The sequence below is a fragment of the Neolamprologus brichardi genome, chromosome 3, assembly GCF_056152115.1.
Source record: "Neolamprologus brichardi isolate AB-2024 chromosome 3, ASM5615211v1, whole genome shotgun sequence".
Lineage (NCBI taxonomy): Eukaryota > Metazoa > Chordata > Actinopteri > Cichliformes > Cichlidae > Neolamprologus > Neolamprologus brichardi.
In genome coordinates this window covers 3982531-4005044 of record NC_142106.1, presented here as the reverse complement: position 1 = coordinate 4005044, position 22514 = coordinate 3982531, and the positions used below count along the sequence as shown (strand labels likewise).

Below are 22514 nucleotides of genomic sequence, written 5' to 3'. Positions count from 1 at the left end.
TGACTCTGAAAATTATCCATAGCAGATTTAACGCTATCGCAATAACACATGGTGATCATAAATCCGGAGGGAGATGATGCTGGACAAAAGTGTAGAAAAGACACTAGCACAACATGAAAAGTAAACAGATGGAAAGAGGCAGCGGCACAGCCAAACACAGGCGCCATCTTGCATCTGTGAACCAGTGCACCTTACATTCCTTGCTAAAGATAAGACTTTATTAATCCCTCGGGTGGGTTCCTCTGGGAAATTCGGTTTCCAAAAGCACAGCACCGACAGAAGTTACAGAGCGTGAGCAGAATATTATATATATACACATATATAAATACAGAGACATATATAAATAAAATATAGGAAGGGGATAAATAGAATAAATAGGAATAAAAATAAAAATACAAGTGAATTGCACATTTCAAGTATTGAAGTCTATCTTATGTAGGAAAAAAGACCCGTTCATCGACAGTGCGCGTTATAGTCCGAAAAATACGGTAATATTCTAGAAATAATAATGGATTGCATTTATATAGCTCTTTTCAAGGCACCCAAAGCACTTTACAATGCCACTATTCATTCACTCTCAGCTACAGTTGTAGCCACAGTAGCCCTGGGGCAGACTGACAGAAGCGAGGCTGCCATATCGCCATATCGCGCCATCGGCCAACACGTGTCTTGGCCAAGGACACAACGACCAGGACAGAACCGGGGATCGAACCGGCGACCTTCCGGTTACAGATGCGTTTCCCAACCGCCTGAGCCACGGTCATCCCAACACACCTGTCCTATCAATTGTCTGTAACACTTCCTACGTTGGAATAGCCATCAGCATGAGCTATCGCATGTCCACCATCACATGCCCGAGTATGGAAGTGACGTCATTTTCATGGGAAATGTAGTTTTTTTTGTTTGTTTTTTTTTTGGGGGGGGGGGGGGGGGGGGGCTTATAAGCCTATACTGGTGTTTTTAAAAGTCATGTTTGACTTTAAGGTTTTCTGTATATGCTCAGAACTCATATTGCACTGCTTGTAATAGTTTATTTTGATGCGCATGCTGTTTTTTGTTTTTTTTTTTTGCAAATTTGCATTATAATATTTATTTACATTTTTCATGCAGTGTATCTCAAAAATACCCTCAAAATATCAAAATGTCCTGTTCAATTCAATTCAATTTTATTTATATAAAATATATAGCCAAATATATAGCCAAATATATAGCCAAATATATAGCGCCAGATCACAACAAAAGTCGCCTCAAGGCGCTTCATAGATACAGAGAAAAGTAGCCATGATGGTTACCTTCTGTTAACCGCTTTGACGTTTCAAACGTGGCAAACTTGTCTGTGTGTGCACCGATTTCCAGATTTAATGAACTGATATCGGTTTATTCCAGTTAAAATCAATTTTAATTGAAAAATCGATTATTAAAACCCACCCCTACTGTGTGTGTGTGAGTACTGTAACTCCTTTATTTCACACAGACAGCTTCAGCATTTGTTCTGCTTTCTCTGCTTTTATTTCAATGTAACAGAAAAACACAACTAGAATTTCCACAAACGTGTTTACAGGCTGACTTTAATGTGTTTCTGCACATGCTCGTCCTCTGGTCATGTGATCATGTGGTTTGTAGGAACGCTCCTCTTCCTCAGAGGATCCACCTGTGCTTCCTCTCCTCTCTCCTCCACCTGTTACAGTGAGGGAACGTCCTCCATGATGGAGGAGCTGCTGGAAAGTGCTGAGAGTTTCCTCCAGAGTGAGACCTCTGTCACAGCTCAGAGGATCTACGGCAGCAGAGACCTTCATGGACACTAAAAGTCTCAAACACACAACAACAACATCACACTGACTCCACTCTGACATCACTGATCAATAATCAAAGAACACACAGATCAAACTGATTGATCAGCCATCAGAGGAGTCGGATCAATGGAGCTGCTTCTGTTCCTGATGTCCCCTGTTTGATCCTGGACCTGAACTCTCCCTGCAGAGGAGACACAACACAGTCAGAGACACAAAACTTGCTTCCTTCCTCAGACATAATCGGTGAAAACTGGTCCAGTGAGGTCCTGCAGAGAGTTTTCAATAACACAGGAGATGTGCTAACTCCAGAGTTCAGATGACAGTGAGCTGGGTTGAGCCACAGACTGAGCAGCAGAGCACAGAAGCACTATTGACCATCATCCTGCTGGTCTGTGCACACTTAATCTACTCCATCACTGTGTCATTCTCCTTATTCAACAGTCTTTGTTTGGTTATAGTTCATAGTTTTGATGCATGATTCATAGAGTTATGATGTCTTTGTGTTTCCCTGGTGAGTATTAATAATGGGTAGAACCTTAGATTTCTGAAACAATTTAAATGTTCAGTAAGCATTAAAGTAAAATCCTAAAACAGGACACCTACACTGTTTGTACACGGACTGGGCCGATGTTTGAATTCAGGTTTCATATTTCCTCTTTACTCTCAAACCTTCGAACAGCTGCGAGTCTGCAGCTGAGACAATAACAACTCAAACTGTTGGTTATTTTCAGAGTTTTGTTTTAAAATCACTTGAACCGTCATGTTTTCAGTGAATCTTTTATTTCCAGCATGTTTTAAAAGCATCACAGATCCTGTGCTGGTGGAATATGTTTTATATGTGCAGGTTCAGCCGTACTTCACTGAAACCACTGAGCGAAGCTAAACTGTGCATCGCCTCGTCACAACTATGTGTTTATTAATTTAAGGTTTTTGAAACCGTAGACAGGTTTTTAATTTCTTTAGCTGTTGCTAAATCTCTATTACACTGATGGATGCTGACCTTGCTTTGTAGTACAGGGCCCAGGAAGATATAATATCAGCAAAGTTCATCACAGTCAGGATTTATTTACCTTACTGTGGTTTAACTTTCTCTGTTGGGCTTCTGCCTAAACTGAGTACATTTAAACTCTAAAGTTTACCACCCGTAGCCTAAAAAACAAGCAGCACCAGCTGAGGCTTGTCAGCTCAGGTGAGAGGATTACAAAACCACCTCAATCTAGAGGAGCTCTACACCAAATGGTGGTGAATGAGAGTCATGAGCCCTCATAGGAAGCCCAGTCACACCAAAAACAGAACATCTTCTGATGGGCAAGACAGAAAACGAGCCGGAGCTTCTAACCTCAGATCATCATACTGAAACATACCAGCACTAAAGCCCCTCCCTCACTACTCAAATACTCACTCATGAACATCTGTCGTTATTACTCTGTTAATGCTAATTTTTCTGTGGTTGCATTTCTTTCTTTAATTATTCTGAACGCGTAATAATCATTTAACGGTGCATTAACTTACATATCAGAGCAAAGACACAAACAAACCTGTGACTGTGAGCAGCACTGTTTTCTTCCTCCAGATGTCCCCACTGATGACCACACAGCTGTACTCTCCACTGTCTCTCTCTGTGGGCTGTTTCAGGGTCAGACTGAGGTCTCCAGTTTCCAGCAGGTCTTCATTCACTCTTGTTCGGTCTCTGTAAACCTGGTGCTGTTTGTCAGGCTGGTCAGATCCACTCTGACACATGTGAACCATCATGTATTCTGGTTTATATCGTTCCCACTTCACTGTGGCCTTTTCAGGAAGCTCAGCTGTGGTTTGGAAAGGCAGCTTTGCAAACTCCACCCCCTCCTCCACGATCACCTGACAGTCTGAGTGGACAACAATTACAACACACACAACATGAGCTCTACACAAAGCAACAGATGGTTTTCACAGTTTCACAGTTGTAGAGAAATCTGAAGAACAGAAGCAGATCTCAGAATAAAAAATAAAAGAGGCAGAAATCTTTTTCATTCAGTTCAAATCCAGTCTTTAAAAAACAACCTTTGTGTCCTGACTGCAAACTGACAGCTGATTTAATGGGAGAGAGACTTTACAACTAAACGTTCTGCCTCTAATTCCACTTTTAGAAACTCTGGGAATCACATGTTAGCCTGCTGTTATGGTCCCTGCACTGGGCAATGTGTTGTCTCTCTCTCGCTCCTCTGCCTGGGCGGCGCTCATCAGGGGCTCGCGCCTCTGGACCAAACACCTGTTCTCAATCACTAATTTTCAGGATGCTGAGCTCTATTTAAGAGAGCGGTTCTGTGTTACTCATCGCTGGACCGTTGACTAGTCTGCATCTACCCCGGTCCGGTCCCCATAAACCTGAGAGTGGTAATACAGTACTGTAAGGTTTCTAAGATAGAATGGAGCCTGATCATTCATGAACACACCTGCCTCCATTTCCCAACACTGACTGAAAGGTTACACACAGTAATGCTATCAAAAGTAATTATTGTATCCAAAACCATGTTTCTGAGAGTGTGAGGTCCAAATGTAATAACTTCAGTTTCTCTGAATTTGGAAACAGGAAGAGGTCATCCAGGCCTTCATGACCTTTATGCAGTGTTTTATAATATTTCTTAGGGGTGGGATGCATGACATAAACAGTCTTGATTCCACCACACACTTTAATGTGTGAAGAAGACTGCTCATACACATATTGGAATCTGTCAGAAGTCTATAATTTAAACTATATCCTGTCATGGTCCGGGTGAGTGGCATGCTTGTTTGCTGTGCTCTAGGGCTCCTCCTCTGGGTGGAGACCTTCATTCCACCTGGGAGCTGCACCTGAGGCTGATTATGTCGGCAGTATTTAAGACCAGCGCTCACAACCACTCGTCGCCTGAACGTCTGCTAATCATCGTTAGTGCTAATCCGTTCATGTCTCTTGCCGATTGTTAGTATTTGTGCTAATCTTTTGCTCTGTCTTCAGCTAAATCCACCGACCACGCCTGCAAACTGTCACCACTTACACAGTCTGGTTGCTGGTCACTTTTGCCAACCATTGTGTGTCAGTCATAGTAGTCCCAGCTCACAGTGTGTGTGTATCTGCCCAAACCTTTGTATATATTCCCCCAGCCCAAGTGTTTATAATCACAGTTTTCACTTAGTCACTATTTCACTCCACCTGTATATAGCCACTAAACTCCATATTAGTGTGTATTCACGTTTTTTTCACTTGTTGTAATAAATTCTTGCCACGTTCATCCGGTGTCTGTGTTTAATCTGTTTGAGTCAAATCCGCCCTGTACCGCCTGCGCCGTGACAATTTCCTTTAATACACATGTTGTATTCTAGCATCTGTAATTGTGTGGATGCTGTAAGCACTATTGTTTTCCCGTTTCTCTTTATTCTAGTTGCTTCCATTTTCAGCAAAAACCTCTTTTCAGAAGAATTTTCAGAATTTTCACCTCTTATCAGCACAATTCTCAGCCGCTTCTGCTCATTCCAGCAGAACTGTCAGTCTCTCCACCTTTTCTTTGTGAGAATGACTTTGGCTCAGTGAGATGAGTAGCTGCCTTGAGACCAGGAGGGCCAGGTTCTAATCCTGCTCAGGGCAACATTTTTTTTTCACCACTTTTAAGCACAAATTTCAACGTCTTTACCCCTTTCAGTAGAATTTTTGGCTTTTCAGCACTTTTCAGCATAAATTTCTGCTTCTTCACTTGTTTTCAGCAGAATTTTTAGTTTCTTCACCGCCATACAATTTTTGCAACTTTTAACTTTTTCAGCTATTTTCAGCAGACATCTTCAGAGTTACAGCATCCACACTGCATTTCCGCAGGAAATGCAAATATTTCTAGTCTAATGTTGTGGTCAGCAGCATCAGTTGCTACAATAAGGACCAGCACAAGAGATGACTCCACTTTCAGAAACCATAATAAGATCATTTTTATCTTTCACCAGTGCTGCTGTCTCTATGTGTTAGGTGACCTGTCCACTCTCCCTGTGGTAGCTGGATAGTCTCCAACCCCCCGTAACCCTGACAAAGATAAGAGAATGGATGGATGGTACTACAAAATACACTACTGACTGGAAGCAGAAAATTAGATGATGCAAACCTCTGACCTCTGACCTGTATCTACAGCACTGACCTCTGACTTTCAGCTTCACTTCCTTCTTCAGCAGGATGTTTCCCTCCCTGCTGTAGACGGTGCAGGTGTAGGTGTTTGTGTCTCTCTCTGTGGGGTATTTCAAGGTCAGACTGAGGTCTCCAGTTTTCAGCAGGTCTTCATTCATCTTCGTTCGGCCTCTGTAATCCTGGTCCTGTTCTTCAGGCTGGTCAGAGCCGTTCTCATACACGTGGACCTTTCCGTAGTTACCCTTCCACTCCACTTTAGCATCTTCAGGCAGGTTTCCTGTGGTTTTAAAAGGCAGCTGGACAGACTCCACCCCTGAATCCACCTCCAGTTTTTGGACTGAGAAGACAGAAAAGCACAAACTTATAACTTAAACATGACAACAGTTTAAGCTGTTTTGGAGAGGTTTCATGTTTGGAAAATGCTATTGTCTGCTGGCGGGAATGAAGGAGACAACGAGTCTCTTGATTGCACTATTAGTTATGTTAAATTATTGTTTCTGTGGTTGTGTTTCTTTCTTTAATTAATCTGCAGATGAACAGCTAACAACCATTTAACGGTGCATTACTTACAAATCAGAGCAAAGACACAAACAAACCTGTGACTGTGAGCAGCACTGTTTTCTTCCTCCAGATGTCCCCACTGATGACCACACAGCTGTACTCTCCACTGTCTCTCTCTGTGGGCTGTTTCAGGGTCAGACTGAGGTCTCCAGTTTCCAGCAGGTCTTCATTCACTCTTGTTCGGTCTCTGTAAACCTGGTGCTGTTTGTCAGGCTGGTCAGATCCACTCTGACACATGTGAACCATCATGTATTCTGGTTTAGATCGTTCCCACTTCACTGTGGCCTTTTCAGGAAGCTCAGCTGTGGTTTGGAAAGGCAGCTTTACAGACTCCACCCCCTCCTCTACGTCTACCTGACAGTCTGAGAGGATGAGAAATAAACAACATGACCTCTTGAGACCTTGTGCTGCTTAGTTTTGACAGTTTAACAGATGCAGAGAAAGCTGAAGAACAATGTTACAGTCATTGCAGGAGCTCCAATAAAACTGACCTCATGTGGGTCTCTCCTGCCTTTGATGCCACCCTGTTTTGTTCAGCCGACTTTAGTCAGCAATTAGAGCTACTTAAGGCAAAAGAAAGGTGAGCTCTAGTGCCAGGCATCCTTGTTGGTTTTGTAGCTGGTGTGAGTGTGCAGTGGCACTTTTAGGGAAACATAACAAGTGGGGCCTAGTCCGTGATCTCAGAAAACAGAAGCTTGGAATTGGCAATATTTCATTTTTTAATATTGGACTTGTAGGTGTCTAGAATAATGTTACCTTGGAAAATACAACTTCCCAGTTAAGTTTGGTGAGTGTCTACCTGAGTTTAAGTTCTTACTTCAGGCACTAGTTGCATAGATAAGATAAGATAAACCTTTATCAGTCCCAGTATGGTCACGGCACAAAGCGGACAATACAAAGTTAAGAGCAGCAAAAATTAAGAAAAACAGTAGAATAGAATAAAAAAATAGAATAACATACGATACAAAAGAGAATACAATTGTTTAGCCTTATTTTCAGAGTAATCTGGGGATAAGTTCTCTGTTGGGGACAGGAAATTGAGGGCTCTTGTCACTTTTTGCCTTACAAGTCGCCTCAAACCCAACATGCTCCAGAAGATAGGGAGGTGAAGTTCATTGTGGTTATGAACTGGGTAAGTTTGTATTTACCATTTAATGTTTATGCCACAACAGGTAAGTTGGTCAACGAGAGTAAGTTGTGTTCAGTTTAGCATTAGTGTGTTTGATTGTTGGCAAGCTTGTGACCGAGTTGGCAGACGGGTGTGGTGGTGCCTTAATTAGGTGTTTCAAGGCAGGTGCAGCATGCTGGCACTGCTCAAGTTTGTGTATTTGCTAACCGTTCTCTGATCGATATCAGCATTAAATTCAGTTTTATGTATAAATATATAGCAGCAATTCACAACAGCAGTTGCTTTAAAGGTGCTTCATGCTGCAAGGAAGCTAAGGTCCTGGGAACAACAGGAAGTAATAGCTTTATTTTAAAGGGAAAAGACCACCAAACGAATCAGGCCTCAGGAGCAGCCTCTGTCCCGACAGTGTAAGGGTTTCTGGTTGAAACAGAATAACGTAATTTTCTCTGAATCTGGAAGCAGGTAATTAAAGTTTACCCAGGCTGTGCTTTATACATGTCTGCAGTGACTCACTGATTTCTGCCATCTCGCTTCTAAAAGTCTTAGTTAAACCTTCTGAGGATCCATAACTGGATTCATGTGTGAAGAAGATTGCTCACACACATGCACAAGTTAAGTCTGTCAGAAATGGCACAGTGCCAAATGTGAAGGTAGGCAGGCAACTGTGAAGGGGGCTCAAGTCACTTTGCTCTTCTTTAAATAATCATTTATTTTCCTCCCACACAGCATATTAATTTAGGGCTACTTTAAAATCAGTCAGTTCACTTTGGCTCCTTCACTGGGAACCAGTTTTGCCTTCAGTTAACTTTTTATTTCTACTCATCACAACTACTTAGAAAGCAAGATTCACACCTCAGACCTGTAACTACACCACTGACCTTTGACCTGTAACTACACCACTGACCTCTGACTTTCAGCTCCACTTCCTTCTTCATCAGGATGTTTCCCTCCCTGCTATAGACGGTGCAGGTGTAGGTGTTTGTGTCTCTCTCTGTGGGGTATTTCAGGGTCAGACTGAGGTCTCCAGTTTTCAGCAGGTCTTCATTCATCTTCGTTCGGTTTCTGTAATCCTGTTCTTGTTCTTCAGGCTGGTCAGAGCCGTTCTCATACACGTGGACCTTCCCGTATTTGTCCTTCCACACAACTTTAACACTGTTAGGCAGTTTAACTAACGCTTTGCAGGGTAGCTGGAAAGACTCCACCCCTGAATCCACCTCCACCTGGAACACTGAGAGAACAAAAAAGCACAACATGAATACATTTACAATGTTTCCGTTGACTGGATAAGTTGAAATATTTCCATTGAAATCCTTTCTGACTAGTTCCATCCTCTTACATCAGCAGATGCACTGACATTTGAAACAGTTCATTCAGCTGTTACTCCTGAAGAAGGAGGAGGCTGGTGGTGAGTGAGACTCTGACATTTGATGATGATTGTTCTGGTTCTTAAGAGTCACCACTCATGTTATGTAGTGTTATATAAGTTCATGCAATCTTTATTCGTTTCTGGCACACTGTTCATTTTATTTTGACATTCTACCGGAAGTGCTACTTCTCATTACTTCCTGTCTAACGGGAGAAGGACAGTTTGCTGCTCCTGTGCCTGCCTATGCTGCCTCTTAAGCCAGCACAGTCTGTAAGTTGGCAGTAATGTTGTGTTTTACCAGTGAATGTTTAGCACTAACTGCCGTGTGTTGTTTGTGATATTTTGAGAAAGTAAATCCACTCAATGATGCTTTATAGTCATTAGCCTAGACGCTAATTAGCGCTAGCTAACCACTAACGTTAGCTTGTTAGCTTGTTTCATTCTGCTTTGCTTTGCATAGTAACAGGTCATAGCATCTTCTAATTATAAGATTGTTTGCTTATGTCAGCTCACACGGGATATTTTGTGTTTGTTTACAGTTTTACCATTCATCCATTCATGTATTTCAACAAAGCCATGCTATGCATCCAATCAAATAAATCCACCAGAAAGGAACAACGGTGTGGTTTTTCTACATGGGATGATGGTTGTCTCTCTGCCTAGTTAAGTGCGAGGGCAGAATAATGATGAAGAAAACGCTCTTATTTTTATTTGTTGGCATTTGACGCATCATCTGAACCTCCTTTTGTGATGATACTCTTCAACAAGAGAAACAGCTCATGGAGGATGGGACTACACTCTACTATGTAAAGCTATAATATAAACATGACAACAGTCACCTGTTTAAACTGGTTAGATCTGTTAGATTCTTTGACTTTTATCTACTCAGATCATTTTACATAAACACTGACCACCAAACTTTATCTCATTCACATTTACTAACGAGATGAAGTAAATAAGTTGGAATTTCAAGGTCATAAAGTCTGAATATGTGTCCTCAGTAATTTCTCTCCATTCAGTGTGTGACGATCCACAGTATGAAGTATAATTAAAGCTTCTGTATTTATTGCTCTCTGACCATTTTGTTCTGAGAGTATCAAACCTGACTTGTCTCCACATGTGATCATTGTCTGCCTGAGTCCTGTTCTTGGGTCTGTTTGACTCTCTTGGTGTGCTGTCTAATAAATGGAAGCGCTCTAACCATGTTCTGTTTAGTTTCCAGCCCTGCCTCGTATGCAAGCAATCTCACAATGAAAGCAAATTTGATTTTTGTGAGTCTAATGCTTCCATGTGAACTGTATCATTAGTGGCCTTGCCGTATTCATTTTTAATGGTGGTTATAATCCTGTTAGATGGTGGTTAGAGTTTGAGGTCAAAAGCCAGTGAAAGAGAGGCAGGGACACCACAAATCCGTGGGGTGCCTCAGGGGATAGAGCAGGCCATCTGCTAATGGGAAGGTTGAAGGTTTGATTGGTTTGATCTGCTCCAGTCTCATGTCAGGTGGCTGGAATGTGAAATTGTGTAAATGTTTGATAGAAAAAGTCTAGAAAAAAGTACTTTAATGAGTGAATGAGGCCATTTGTTTTTGAGTGCTCAGATAGAAAAGTGCTATATAACAACCAGTTCATTAAGAAATCTAAAAGTGAGACAAAGTTCTAAATTATGTTCCAATATCGAGACTCAGATGTGATTCACTATAAATGGACAGAAAAAAAGCTTATGCTGTATTGTGATGTATTGGGGGGAGGAAGGAGCTTTGAGCCAACTGATACTTAGCACACCATTACAATGAATCTGACCTTTGACCTGTATCTACAGAACTGACCTCTGACTTTCAGTTCCACTTCCTTCTTCATCAGGATCTTTTGCTGCCGGCTGTAGACGGTGCAGGTGTAGGTGTCATTGTCTTTGGGATGTTTCAGGGTCAGACTGAGGTCTCCAGTTTTCAGCCATTTTCTCTTCATCTCCGTTCGGTCTCTGTAAACCTGGAGCTGTTCTTCAGGCTGGTCAGAGCCGTTCTCATACACGTGGACCTTCCCATATTTGTCCTTCCACTCCACTTTAACATCTTTAGACAGGCGAACTGTGGTTTTGCAGGGCAGCTGGACAGACTCCACCCCTGAATCCACCTCCACCTTGTAACCTTTCAGGACAACAAAGGACAGCATGATGACATCATTAGCAGCTGTGATGGTCACATGACCTCCCTGTCCCCTCCTTGTCTTCTAGTCTCAGTCAGATTGTGTCTCAGTTTGTTCCTGATGTGTTCCTGACTCGTTCTTTGGTAACTAGTCTGCAGCGTCCTGTAAAGTGCTGCAGACTAGAGATGGCACGATACCACTTTTTTGTGTCCGATACCGATACCGATATCATAAATTTGGATATCTGCCGATACCGATATGAAACCGATATAGTGTTTTTTAATCAATAAAACTGTTTTTTTAATATCTTGCCCCTCACACTGCACCCAAAATATTTCATAGTTCAGCAACACTGATCAATCTAATAAAGTTAAACCTGCTCCATCCTCCCTATTCTGGTGTTTTAAAGAGTACTTAGCAGAAATATTAAGCAACCTAACTAATAGGGTTGCAAACTCCCAGCAAAAGAAAATAGGGAACCACCCTCTTCCTCATGATGCTTAATCAATGTAATCAACTTTAATTTGATGCAGGGTGAAAAAAATTCACAGAAAGAAATTATTTTTCAAAAATAATTAAATAGATTCAACATCTTTCTTCATCAGAATTGCAGAATCACAGATGGTACTTTCCCAAAGGAAAAAGTACTATAGTTTACTAGGGTATATTAGACTTAACAGTTACTATATACAGTAATGGACTTCTATATATTTTACATCAGATTAAAACTTTGGGTGTAAGAGTCAGATAATTCTTAAATAATTAAAAGCTAGATATTTTAAATGAGAATAAGAAAGAAAAGTATGTCTTTGTGCCCCCTTTTCCCTGTTCATGCCTTTTGGCCCCCCTGGCTAAACTTTGCTAGATCCGCCCCTGCACAGTTACCAGCCATCAGCTGCGTAGAAAAAGATCCTGGTGTAGAAAGTAATATTAAATAAATTCTAACAACAGCTTATCAAGCTTAAACGTGCTGCTGTTGTTCAGCCGCTGGTTTCCTCTTTCTGGTGCAAAGTGGGCCAAAAACAAAGAAGAGAGACGGACTCCCGACAGAAAAGCCGATCACCTGATCATTGATCAGTTTCACGATTGAAGTAGCAGCAGGAGAGAGAGAGAAGAGGCAGTCGCTCCATATATCTGTTGTTAAGCTTAACGCGGGAATGCTTTACAAACATTCAGAGATGAACTTACACACTTGCTTTACTTCTCTCTGGGAAAACTTCCTCGGAGATGAAATGTTTGCTAGCAAGGCTACAAATACACACAGCCGCTCTATCACGTGACCACACTGCTCCGATGTGCTACGGTTATGAGCCGAGTTACGCCGTGTCGCAAGTTTTGTGAGGCGCTTTCTTGATATTTAATGGATCGGATTACATTTTTTATTTCTCTCCGATATCCGATCCAGTAATTTAGGTCAGTATCGGACCGATACCGATACGTAATATCGGATCGGTCCATCTCTACTGCAGACATGTTGGATGAAGAGCAGAAGAACAGTCAGACTGAGCCTCCACAGTCGGCCATGTCTCACACACATCAGCACAGAAACCATGAAGATCTCATGTGTCTTAACATCTGAAGCTCTCCACCACATGACTGAGCACAACTCAAAGAGGAACATTTACTGTCAGCACATGTTTCCATGTCAGCTGCTGTTTACCACCACAGAAGAAGAACAGCTTGTCCACATGCAGCCTCTGTGTCAGATCAATGCAGTGAAGCACACACACTGTTTAGTAAAGTCATGTTGTGGATAGGGATGGGTACCGGTATCCGGTGCCATGATGGTACTGGTTCTGACATAAACGGTAGTAACCAGACTGAAAAGCAGCGCACATTTCGGTGCTTTTTTTCCTGAGCTGTGATACACTTTAGATTCTAGCCAAACCTTTTTTATGTTTCCGAGGATAGTAGGCGGGTCCAGGTACGTACGTTCTTTTAGAGCAGAGCTACAGATTAAAAATGTCCAAGGCGAAGCGGTCAAAAGTCTGGCTGTACTTCACAGCAAAAGATGCAAACTCAGCAGCTGCAACAAGTGCTTTAAGCTGATACTGTGATACTGTCAAAGGAGGTAACACCTCAAATCTGATGAAACACCTGGCGACGCATAGCGTTTTTTTAAAAGCCGAGAAATGCGCCGTATTTGATAGCTTGCTGCGAGACCTCACACCGAGCACATCTACTGTGGGTGTGGTGCCTGTTATCGACCCGGAGTTAGCAACATCCCCCAAAAACCCGAAGAGGAGAGTCCTGGCCCCTAGCCCTGCCAGTGTAGCAGAAATGATGAGGATGATGATGCAGCAGCAGCCGTTCTTCTCTGCGTGAGTAGCTTAATGTTGTTCATGTGTAATTTAAGTTGAGTAGGCTAACCACGTTATTACATTAATGCATGCAAGGTGAACTAGCAAACACCATCATAGCTACATGCGGCTGTCTTCTTGTTTGATGGCAGATACTCCCTTCACCCTGGACAAAAAGGCTAAAATGACCAAAGAAAAAGTGGAAAACAGTTAAACATGAGAGGTTTTTGGACAAAGTTTGTGTTTTTTCCATTGTTTAAGCTGCTTCCAGCCAAGAGTGATACCATATATGCCCCATAGCTGCAGAAAAGGCTAACATTGTTATCTTTTTACAAAAAAAACAACAGCTGAACATGAGAGGTTTTTGGGCAAAGTTTGTGTTCTCCATTCTTTAAGCACCGGTTTGAGCACCGTTTAAGCACCGGCATCGTTTCAAAAGTACCGGTTTGGCACCGGTATCGGATAAAACCTAAACGATACCCATCCCTAGCTGTGGAGCTGTTTCACTGATCAATGACTGAGTCTGAAGGAGGTTTTCTGACTTCTGGAACAAACCTGGAAGTTTCTCTTCAGCTCTCTGTATCAGCTGTTTGTAACTCTCAACTCTTTCAGCTTCTGGAACAAGTTTGTGTGAGCCACAGTCAAGGAGCCATCAGAGGACACCTGCTAACCATCGGCATTATGGGTAGTGTAGTAGGAGACACTCACCTGACATGAAATAGTGCCGGAAATGAAATAAAAGACCTCCAGAAACCACAAGAAGAAGAATGAAAATAAACTGGAGAACCAAAAGAGCTGTCGCCCAGGATGGAAACTGTTCTGTAAAGAAATGAAAAGAGGAACATGACCTTTGACCTCAGTACACTATATTGACCTCTGCTCCGTTTCTACTGCTCTGACCTCTGACATGATGCAGCACTACTTTCTGTCTCAGGATGTCTTTGTCCCTGTGGATGGTGCAGATGTATCCTCCACTGTCTCTCTCTGTGGGGTATTTCAGGGTCAGACTGAGGTCTCCAGTTCTCAGCAGGTCTTCGCTCATCTTCGTGCGACCACAGTAAAGGTCGTCCTGGTTCTTAAGGTGGTCACTCCTGTTTGAATACACATAGACCACTATCTGCTCTTGGTCAGAGTGAGTCCACTCCACTCTGGTATCTTCAGGCAGGTCAGGGTTTGTTTTGCAGGGCAGGATAACAGACTCTGACCCCTCCTTCACCTTCACCTCCACCTGCTGGTCTGAGATGACAATAAACCACAATATCAGTTAAAGAGCTCATTCTATTCAGTTCAATTTTATTTATATGGTTTGTGTTCACAAGAAAAACAGTTTGTCACATTGTACGGTGAAGGCACAATCAGATGACCTTTGAGCAAGAAATTTTTAAATTGCCTCGTGACAGTTGGAAGGAAAAACTCTCTTTTAACAGGAAGAAACCTTCAACAGGCTCAGAGAAGGACACACAAAACCCGCTGAGGGTGAGAGGAAGAAGAGACAGAAGAAAGTAAGAGAGACATGACCAGAGATGGGTAGTGCGTTACTGTAATCTGATTACTTTTTTTCAAGTAACAAGTAAAGTAAGGGATTACTATGGCAAAAACGGTAATTAGATTACCGTTACTTTCCCGTAGGAACGCTGCGTTACTGCGTTACTAAAACCGTGATTTTTTTGCGAGAATGTCTCATGACAGTGACGTAAGCGAGTGCGACGTTCGTGACAATAGCTGTGTGCAGATCAACAATGGATCATATATCGAGTGCAGAGAGAGTATGAGCGTGCAGCGTTTAAAGCGTGGAAGTACTGACCTTACTTTGAGTTTGATTCCATAAAAAGTGACAAAAACATTAGTGTCCGTTGTGCGTGGGAAGAAAACTTCTTTTTACAGCGAAAAAACCCTAAACTTCCAAACAAGCACCGAGTAGCTACGACGTAATGGGAAACTCACAGAGAAACTCGCGGATTCTTCCACTGACCGCTGCACACCTGCACCAGGGTAAACCTCCGCCTACTCCACTCCTGCTTTACAGGTGAAAATAGAGCAACAGGACCGCTAGTCTTTGACTTTATTTATTTTCTGCTGTGTTTTACTTGCATCTATTTGAAAGACTGAGTGTAAACACACAAAATATTTTATTTTATGTGCTGGAATGTGCAGAAAATAGGTTTAAATGTTAAACTAATTTCTTCCAGTCAGAGAATGTTGCAGATAATTAAATTTTTGCTTGATGCATAAAATTAAAAGATTAAAACTAATAAAACAAGTTTTAAAAAGAGACTTTTCCAATTGATTACATTTTGTATGATGATTATGTAGAAAAAGTAGAATTGGGCTGAAAGATCTATCACTTTATCACCTATTCAGGTTGTAAATCGTGTTTTTAAAAAGTAACTAAGTACTTTTGAAAATAAGTAATCAGTAAAGTAACTGGATTTTTTTTGGGTAAGTAATCAGTAATTAGTTACTTATTACTTTTTTCAAGTAACTTGACCAACACTGGACATGACTGACTCAGACCATGTGGGTAAGAAGACATGTGTAAGTCAGAGATGTTCAGGGAGGCCTAGCCTTAAAGCAGAGATGGTTTCTGTCCCCTGAATCTAAACTAGGAGATTTTGCTCATCTCAGAATTTGTCACGGCTGTGAAGGGGGGAGAGAAAGGACCCACATACTGGTATTTATGAAGGTCTTATTGTGAGTGAACTTTTTTACAGTGGGAAAATAAATGAAATACAAACAAAAGCTGAACAGGGCAGCAACTCCACTGAAACAAAACCTAAACTGGGTGGAAACCAAAAAGTGATACAAAGTAACAAAAGCTGGGGACTAGAAGCCTGAGATGGGGAGCACAGAGAACTACAACAGGAGAAACACAGGGGACGACAAGCAGAGAGACCAGCAACAAATAGAGGAAAACACAGGGCATAAATACACAGGCAGTGATGAAGGAGTGAGAAACAGGATGGAAACACAGTTGGACTAATGTGACATAACGAGACAAAGGAAGCTAAGAAGAATACACCACACACAGACAGGACAGGGACTAACAAAATAAAACAGGAAACAGGTGGTCAACATAGTGAAGGGGGACTTGATAAGGAGGCTGACTTTGGAGATACAGGAGATGAAGAGCTTTTAAAATCAAGTTAAACTGCAACAAGGGTTTGAGCTTTCACTCAACAAAGACTAAATAAATAAGTTTGGACTATAGAAAAACTGTTCATGCTCAGATCCCAAGAGATGGATACACAAAATCATCACAGATTTCATATCATAGATTTCAAGTGTCAAGAACTGAAGGGACAAGTATCATGGTCAGCAGGCAACTGTCGTAGACAATCTTTGATAAATGTAATGTGTAAAACCTTAAGATTTTAAACATTACACTCATGGTTACCAGTTACACTCTGATTTACAAATCACACTCATACCTTCACATATTCAAGTGGTTCCTAGCATCCATCCATCCATTCGCTTCCGCTTATCGCGGGGGGTGCTGGAGCCTATCCCAGCTGTCATAGGGCGAGAGGCGGGGTACACCCTGGACAGGTCGCCAGTCTGTCGCAGGGCCAACACACAGGGACAGACAACCATTCGCACTCACATTCACACCTAGTGGCAATTTGGATTATCCAATTAACCTATCCCCACAAGCTGCATGTCTTTGGACGGTGGGAGGAAGCTGGAGTACCCGGAGAGAACCCACGCAAACACGGGGAGAACATGCAAACTCCACACAGAAAGACCCCGGCCTGATGGTGGAATTGAACTCAGGACCTTCTTGCTGTGCGGCAACAGTGCTAACCACCGTGCCACCGTGCTGCCTGCTTTTTTTTTAAACCCATTCACACACTGGTGATGGCAGCTACATTGTAGCCACAGCCACCCTGGGGCGCACTGACAGAGGCGAGGCTGCCGGACACTGGCGCCACCGGGCCCTCTGACCACCACCAGTAGGCAACGGGTGAAGTGTCTTGCCCAAGGACACAACGACCGAGGCTGTCCAAGCCGGGGCTCGAACCGGCAACCTTCCGATTACAAGGCGAACTCCCAACTCTTGAGCCACAATCGCCCCGGTTCCTAGCATGAGTGTGATATTTACATCAGGACTAACTGGATGAAAGTTCTCAATGATCCATTTCTGCTGCAGTTTCTAGGATTAAAGCTCAATGTCTGTGAAGGATCTGTGACCTGTAAACAAGGTGTTTGTGGCTGACCTTTGACCTGCAGCTGGATATCTCTCAGTCTCAGTTCTTCTCCTCCATTGCTGATGGAGCAGGTATATTTCCCAGCATCAGTCTTTGTTGGTTTTCTCAAAGTGAGGCTAAAGTCTCCAGTGTCCAGAGCATCAGGTCTCATGGATGTGCGCCCACTATATCGCTGGTTTTGTCCTCTGAGATCATCTCCTCCTTCTCCTCGCACATGGACAGATTTGGGATGAAGATCAAAGCGAGTCCACAGCACTGTGGGGTCTTCAGGTATAAAACCTGAGTACTGACAGGGCAGCAGGACAGACATTTCCCCCTCATTAACCTCCACCACCACAGCCAGGGCATGCTGGGAAACTGGAAGGAGACACCAACAGAAACACAAATTAAGAGCTTGCTGTGTGTTTGTCCCAGTGTGGCCAAAGTAGGCCACAGGTCATTTTATCTGCAGGGACTATAGAGACTAGTTTAAGCATTAGATGGGTCAAAGAAATCAAAGAAAAACTTTAATTTTTACACATTTAAACTAAGTGAAAAAACTACACTCTGTGGGAGACCTGTAAACCAGGAATGTCACACTCATTGTACACTGCATTTTGTGCACTGTGGGCCACATAAAGCCCACTGTGATCTTAAATAAGTCAGACTGGTGAAAACTCTCTGAGATATCTTCAGACACTGCAATGAAAAAACTTAAAGGATCAGCATATGGCATCATGTTAATGATAATAATACATCGATCGGGTCAGTTAAGCAGCAGATCAGTTGTTAAGTATCAGACAGAGAGTGAACTGCTGTGTTAGGAATTCATGCATTTGTGCATCTTGTAGATGAAACAGCTGGTCTCTTCATAAATCTGATATCTCAGGTGGAGTTCATGGTTTATCCAGAAGACCCTGGTTTTTTACAAACTACTGCACCAGAAATCTGTGTGTAAGAAGAATATTATTTACCATCAGAGCCTGATCCATGCCTGTGTTAACAAGTTATTGTTGTTCTCCTTCTCCTGTATAACTTGGCCAGGACGGAGCTCCCCACCTTTGGCATACACACCTGCTGCTAATCACTCACCTGTGGCTCATCATTGTTTCTTGAACGCTACTAAAGGGAGCAGCTCAGAACATCTCATTGCTGGAATATTGAGTTAACAGCTTTATTTGCATCCTGGTGGTGATTACTCCCTTTTTGTCTGTAGATTCTGGAACCACCCTGTAACCCTGCTTTCTAGTGGAAGACTGAATGTGAGTGTCTGCCTGCGAGAAAAGTGTGTGTGAGTGCCGAGTGGAGTGGAGGACTGGAGCTGTATGTGAGGACGAGAGCAGAGTGAGAGGAGTGTGTGAAGTGTAGTTTTCCCCCTTGCCAACCTTTGGAACCGTTCCCTGTTTCCACTTTCTACATATTGTACCTGCTGTTAAGATCTGTGAACGTGATGCGTAGCCTGAAACTGAGTCCGACCTGCTAGCTGTGACGCCTACAGACCCTGGTTAGAGGATCGGAAAGGCTGCTCTGATAAGGTTTTTAGAAGCTTTTCTATATAAGAAGAGTCTGTCCATGTAGGGCTCTGTGTATTTTTGTTATTTTGTGTGTCATCTGTATAGTAATGGTAGGAGAAACCACTAAAACTATTAATTATGGCCCAGAGGTGACAGAAAAGAGAACTGGTTCAAGTATTGAGCCCTGGGGCACTCCACATACAAATGGTGCAAACATGCATTGATTAATATAAATTCTGAAGTATCTCTTTGATAATTATAAAGACAACTATTTGATAGAAGCACCAGTGACGCTAACCCACTTTTGTTATCTGTTTGTAAGAGTAGTATGGTCATACAAACCAGGGGGCATAATTTCCAGGGGGGTTATGACCAACCCAATAATCAGACCCAACCAATATAACCACGCCACCACCCCCCAAATAAAATTATGAATTATCTTACATAAATAGGCTGTTCATTTTCTTTACTCATTTCAGTTATTACCATAAAAATAGTTGCATGTGTAATCATATGGGAATTTACCCAGATTTAATTATTTATTTAGACAGAGATCTTGATCCCCCCAATGTTCAGCACAAAGTTACGCCGATGATACAAACCACCAAACCACTAATTTTGTAGTTTAGGACTGTCACAATATCAGATTACCATGTGTTCAAATGATCATAACCACTAGAATTCACCACCACGTTCTTATCTCGATGTCTGTACAGATTTCAGAAACAGAAAGAAAATCGTAGTGAAATGTTAAAAAGTAAATCACATTTAAATCACAGTGACAGACAGCTCAAGCTTTCTTGTGTTTGTGTTACTTCACTACAAGTTAACCGAGTCTGATGCACAGTGACGTAAAACAGGCTGATATTTTAAACTCTGAGTTTTACACTTATCTGGTTCCTTGTTTTCCGCCGCGTCTCTTTTCAGTCTCTCGTTTTAGCACCACAGTGCAAAAACTCGTTCTTGTTCTCTGCAGTACACGTGATTTTTCCCTCAAACACACACACACACACACACACATCATTACATTCCCTAAATCGCGCCCTCTCCTTGATTGACTGTGATGTCCCCCCCCCCCCGCCAAAAAAAAAAACAACCACAACAACAACCACAACAAAACTTTGGGAGAATCGACTAAAAAAATACATGATTCAACCAATAAACAAATAATCCAGTCACAATTTCTCTTACTCAGGTATCCATGAAACGCATTTCTGGCTGTTGTGAACCTTTCCGGTCTGAAATAAGCAGTTTCCAAACTCAAAAACGTTTCCTTATGTTCGGAGTTTCTTACCGAGGAGCAGGAACAGCAACAACTTCTTCATCATCCTTCAAAGAAGAACAGCCAGCACAGAGTCCTGATCACGCCGCTCATATCCGAATGAATCCACATCTCAACACTCCGCCATTCCTGCCTCACTGCTCACTTTTCTGCCCAAGCTCTTATCCAGAAAACCGGTTCAACAGGCTCCGAGTCTCGCAAGTCTGGACTTGACGTTGATAAACCCTCCGAGGCGTGGGCGTGTGATTTTCCGTGGAAAGAGCAGAGCCTCCATTTGGTTTCAGCTTGGATCATTAAGTTTATCCTTTGATTCACTTAAAGAACTATATTGCTCACTTTTCAAGGTTAAGTTTGAAATAATGTCACATATTTGAACTCTCTGGATCAATAACACAGAACAAAGGTTATCAGAACGCCATCAGCGGCTGAACGATAAAATAAATGCCGCAGGTCTCCAGGTGCAGTTGGGTGTGAGTGAAGTGCTCAGGGACCGTCTACAAAGTGCAATACCACAACGACAATTTGCTGCTTCACTTACACAGAGTGGCGTTTCTCCCAGATCGCTTTATAAATAAAATCAAATAAAATTAGAATTTTTTTTTAAATTAGCAGAATTATTAAATAACTTCCTCTTAAAGGGAAAATCTAAAACTGAACACAGCACAATTTGAGGAAGTAATTTAAAGTAGACGTTTTTTATTTTTTATTTTTTTTTACTTTATTTAGATTTAAAGTAGACGTCCATGAAAAACACAGTCACCAAATTTTATTGTGTTTTGTTAGTGTTGCACTTTGTAGATGGTCCCTGAGCTCTCCTCTAAAGCTCAGTCTGAGGACGCTCATGCACCAGCTCATACTCTGCTGTCTGCCTTCATAATGACGATGAGTGTGGGCTTTTATTGGTACTTATACCACGATGGTGTCAGGGCCACAGCACTCACATGTATGGAAGGGAGCGATAAGACACCTGTAATCATGCCTCAGAGTAAAAGCATCTAATATGGATCAATATTATAGAGACGTATTTGTATTCGAGTAAAATTCAAAATAGGCTTAAAAATCCAATTTGTTGTGCATTACACTTCTAATCAATGTTATAGTGTAAGTATTCTTTAATTATATCCCTTATAATAATTATGGATATGCAATATTAGTTGATGTTTTTCCATAAATCCAGCAATGAACATATAACAAGGAACGTCATTGAAAAGAAAATGACAACACCCATTGAGTCATCCATGGTTAAAACCAAGATCTAATAAAATACCATTGTGAACATTATGAACCCACCACCACCCGTCCTTGTTGGAGGACACTGAACAGACAGTGAAACTGACTTGTAGGGGCAGAACATGGCTGTGATGAGGTGAGGGGGTTGGCAGACAGTACCAGGAGACGATGTTTTAAGTGCATGTGATTATGCATAACAGATGTTGACAGATGTTTGATATTTTTTGCACACATTACATATCAGTTTGGTTTCATCTGCAGCACTGACTTTAAAATGCTTCCACACAGAACTTGAGTTTTTTGGCTGGTGGAGGACCAAGAGGTGGCTCAGCATCAGCAACACTCTTTTGTCTTTGGTTGCCCAAATCCATGTTGGGAGTTTCAGCTAAGTTAATAAGTGCTCAGGTTAACTGGCGTATAGCCTACACATTGCTGTCTACAAAAGACAGAGTAACTCTGTCAACTGCCTATTTGTAAATGACCGAGCTAACAGAGCTACGTAAACAGACATGAGAGCACCGACTGCAGACATCAATAATGCAGCGTAATTGATTAATCTCCTGATCTTCGCTAAAGACATCATTTGTGCCTTTCTGAATACCGTATTCGGGTACAATATTATCACATGTGTAACTAAAAAATATAAACATTTGCTGATAATACAATTTTTTTTCATCACATAAAGAGGTAAATACTCTCCAGAGTACTGTAGATGAGAGCCTGATGAAGGAGTGCTCAGAAGGACTAGGTTTAACAGCCTTTTGCCTTCAGAGCTGCTTTCATTTTTCGTGGCACAGGTGATGAAACATCGCTCAGAGATTTTGGTAAACACAGAGATGGTTGATTGGAAACATCCCAGTAGGTCGGCACTTCTGAAATAGCAGCCTGGCT

At 42.0% G+C, this 22514-nt stretch overlaps 2 protein-coding genes across 3 annotated transcripts in view; one reads left to right on the top strand and one right to left on the bottom strand.

The window, feature by feature from the left end:
* Positions 1-22514, top strand: part of LOC102789482 (methylglutaconyl-CoA hydratase, mitochondrial-like) — a 674272-nt gene that overhangs the window by 311621 nt on the left and 340137 nt on the right. The window lies entirely within an intron of this gene.
* LOC148103185 (uncharacterized) lies at positions 1785-20944 on the bottom strand. The gene is made up of 11 exons (XM_087838678.1): positions 20406-20944; positions 17628-17975; positions 14314-14649; positions 14122-14232; positions 11733-11740; positions 10798-11107; positions 8511-8834; positions 6513-6839; positions 5930-6253; positions 3332-3658; positions 1785-1974 (listed from the first exon to the last, which is right to left on the bottom strand). Exons 1-11 carry the CDS (start codon positions 20437-20439, stop codon positions 1883-1885), a joined length of 2541 nt encoding a protein of 846 aa, XP_087694804.1. The 5' UTR covers positions 20440-20944; the 3' UTR covers positions 1785-1882.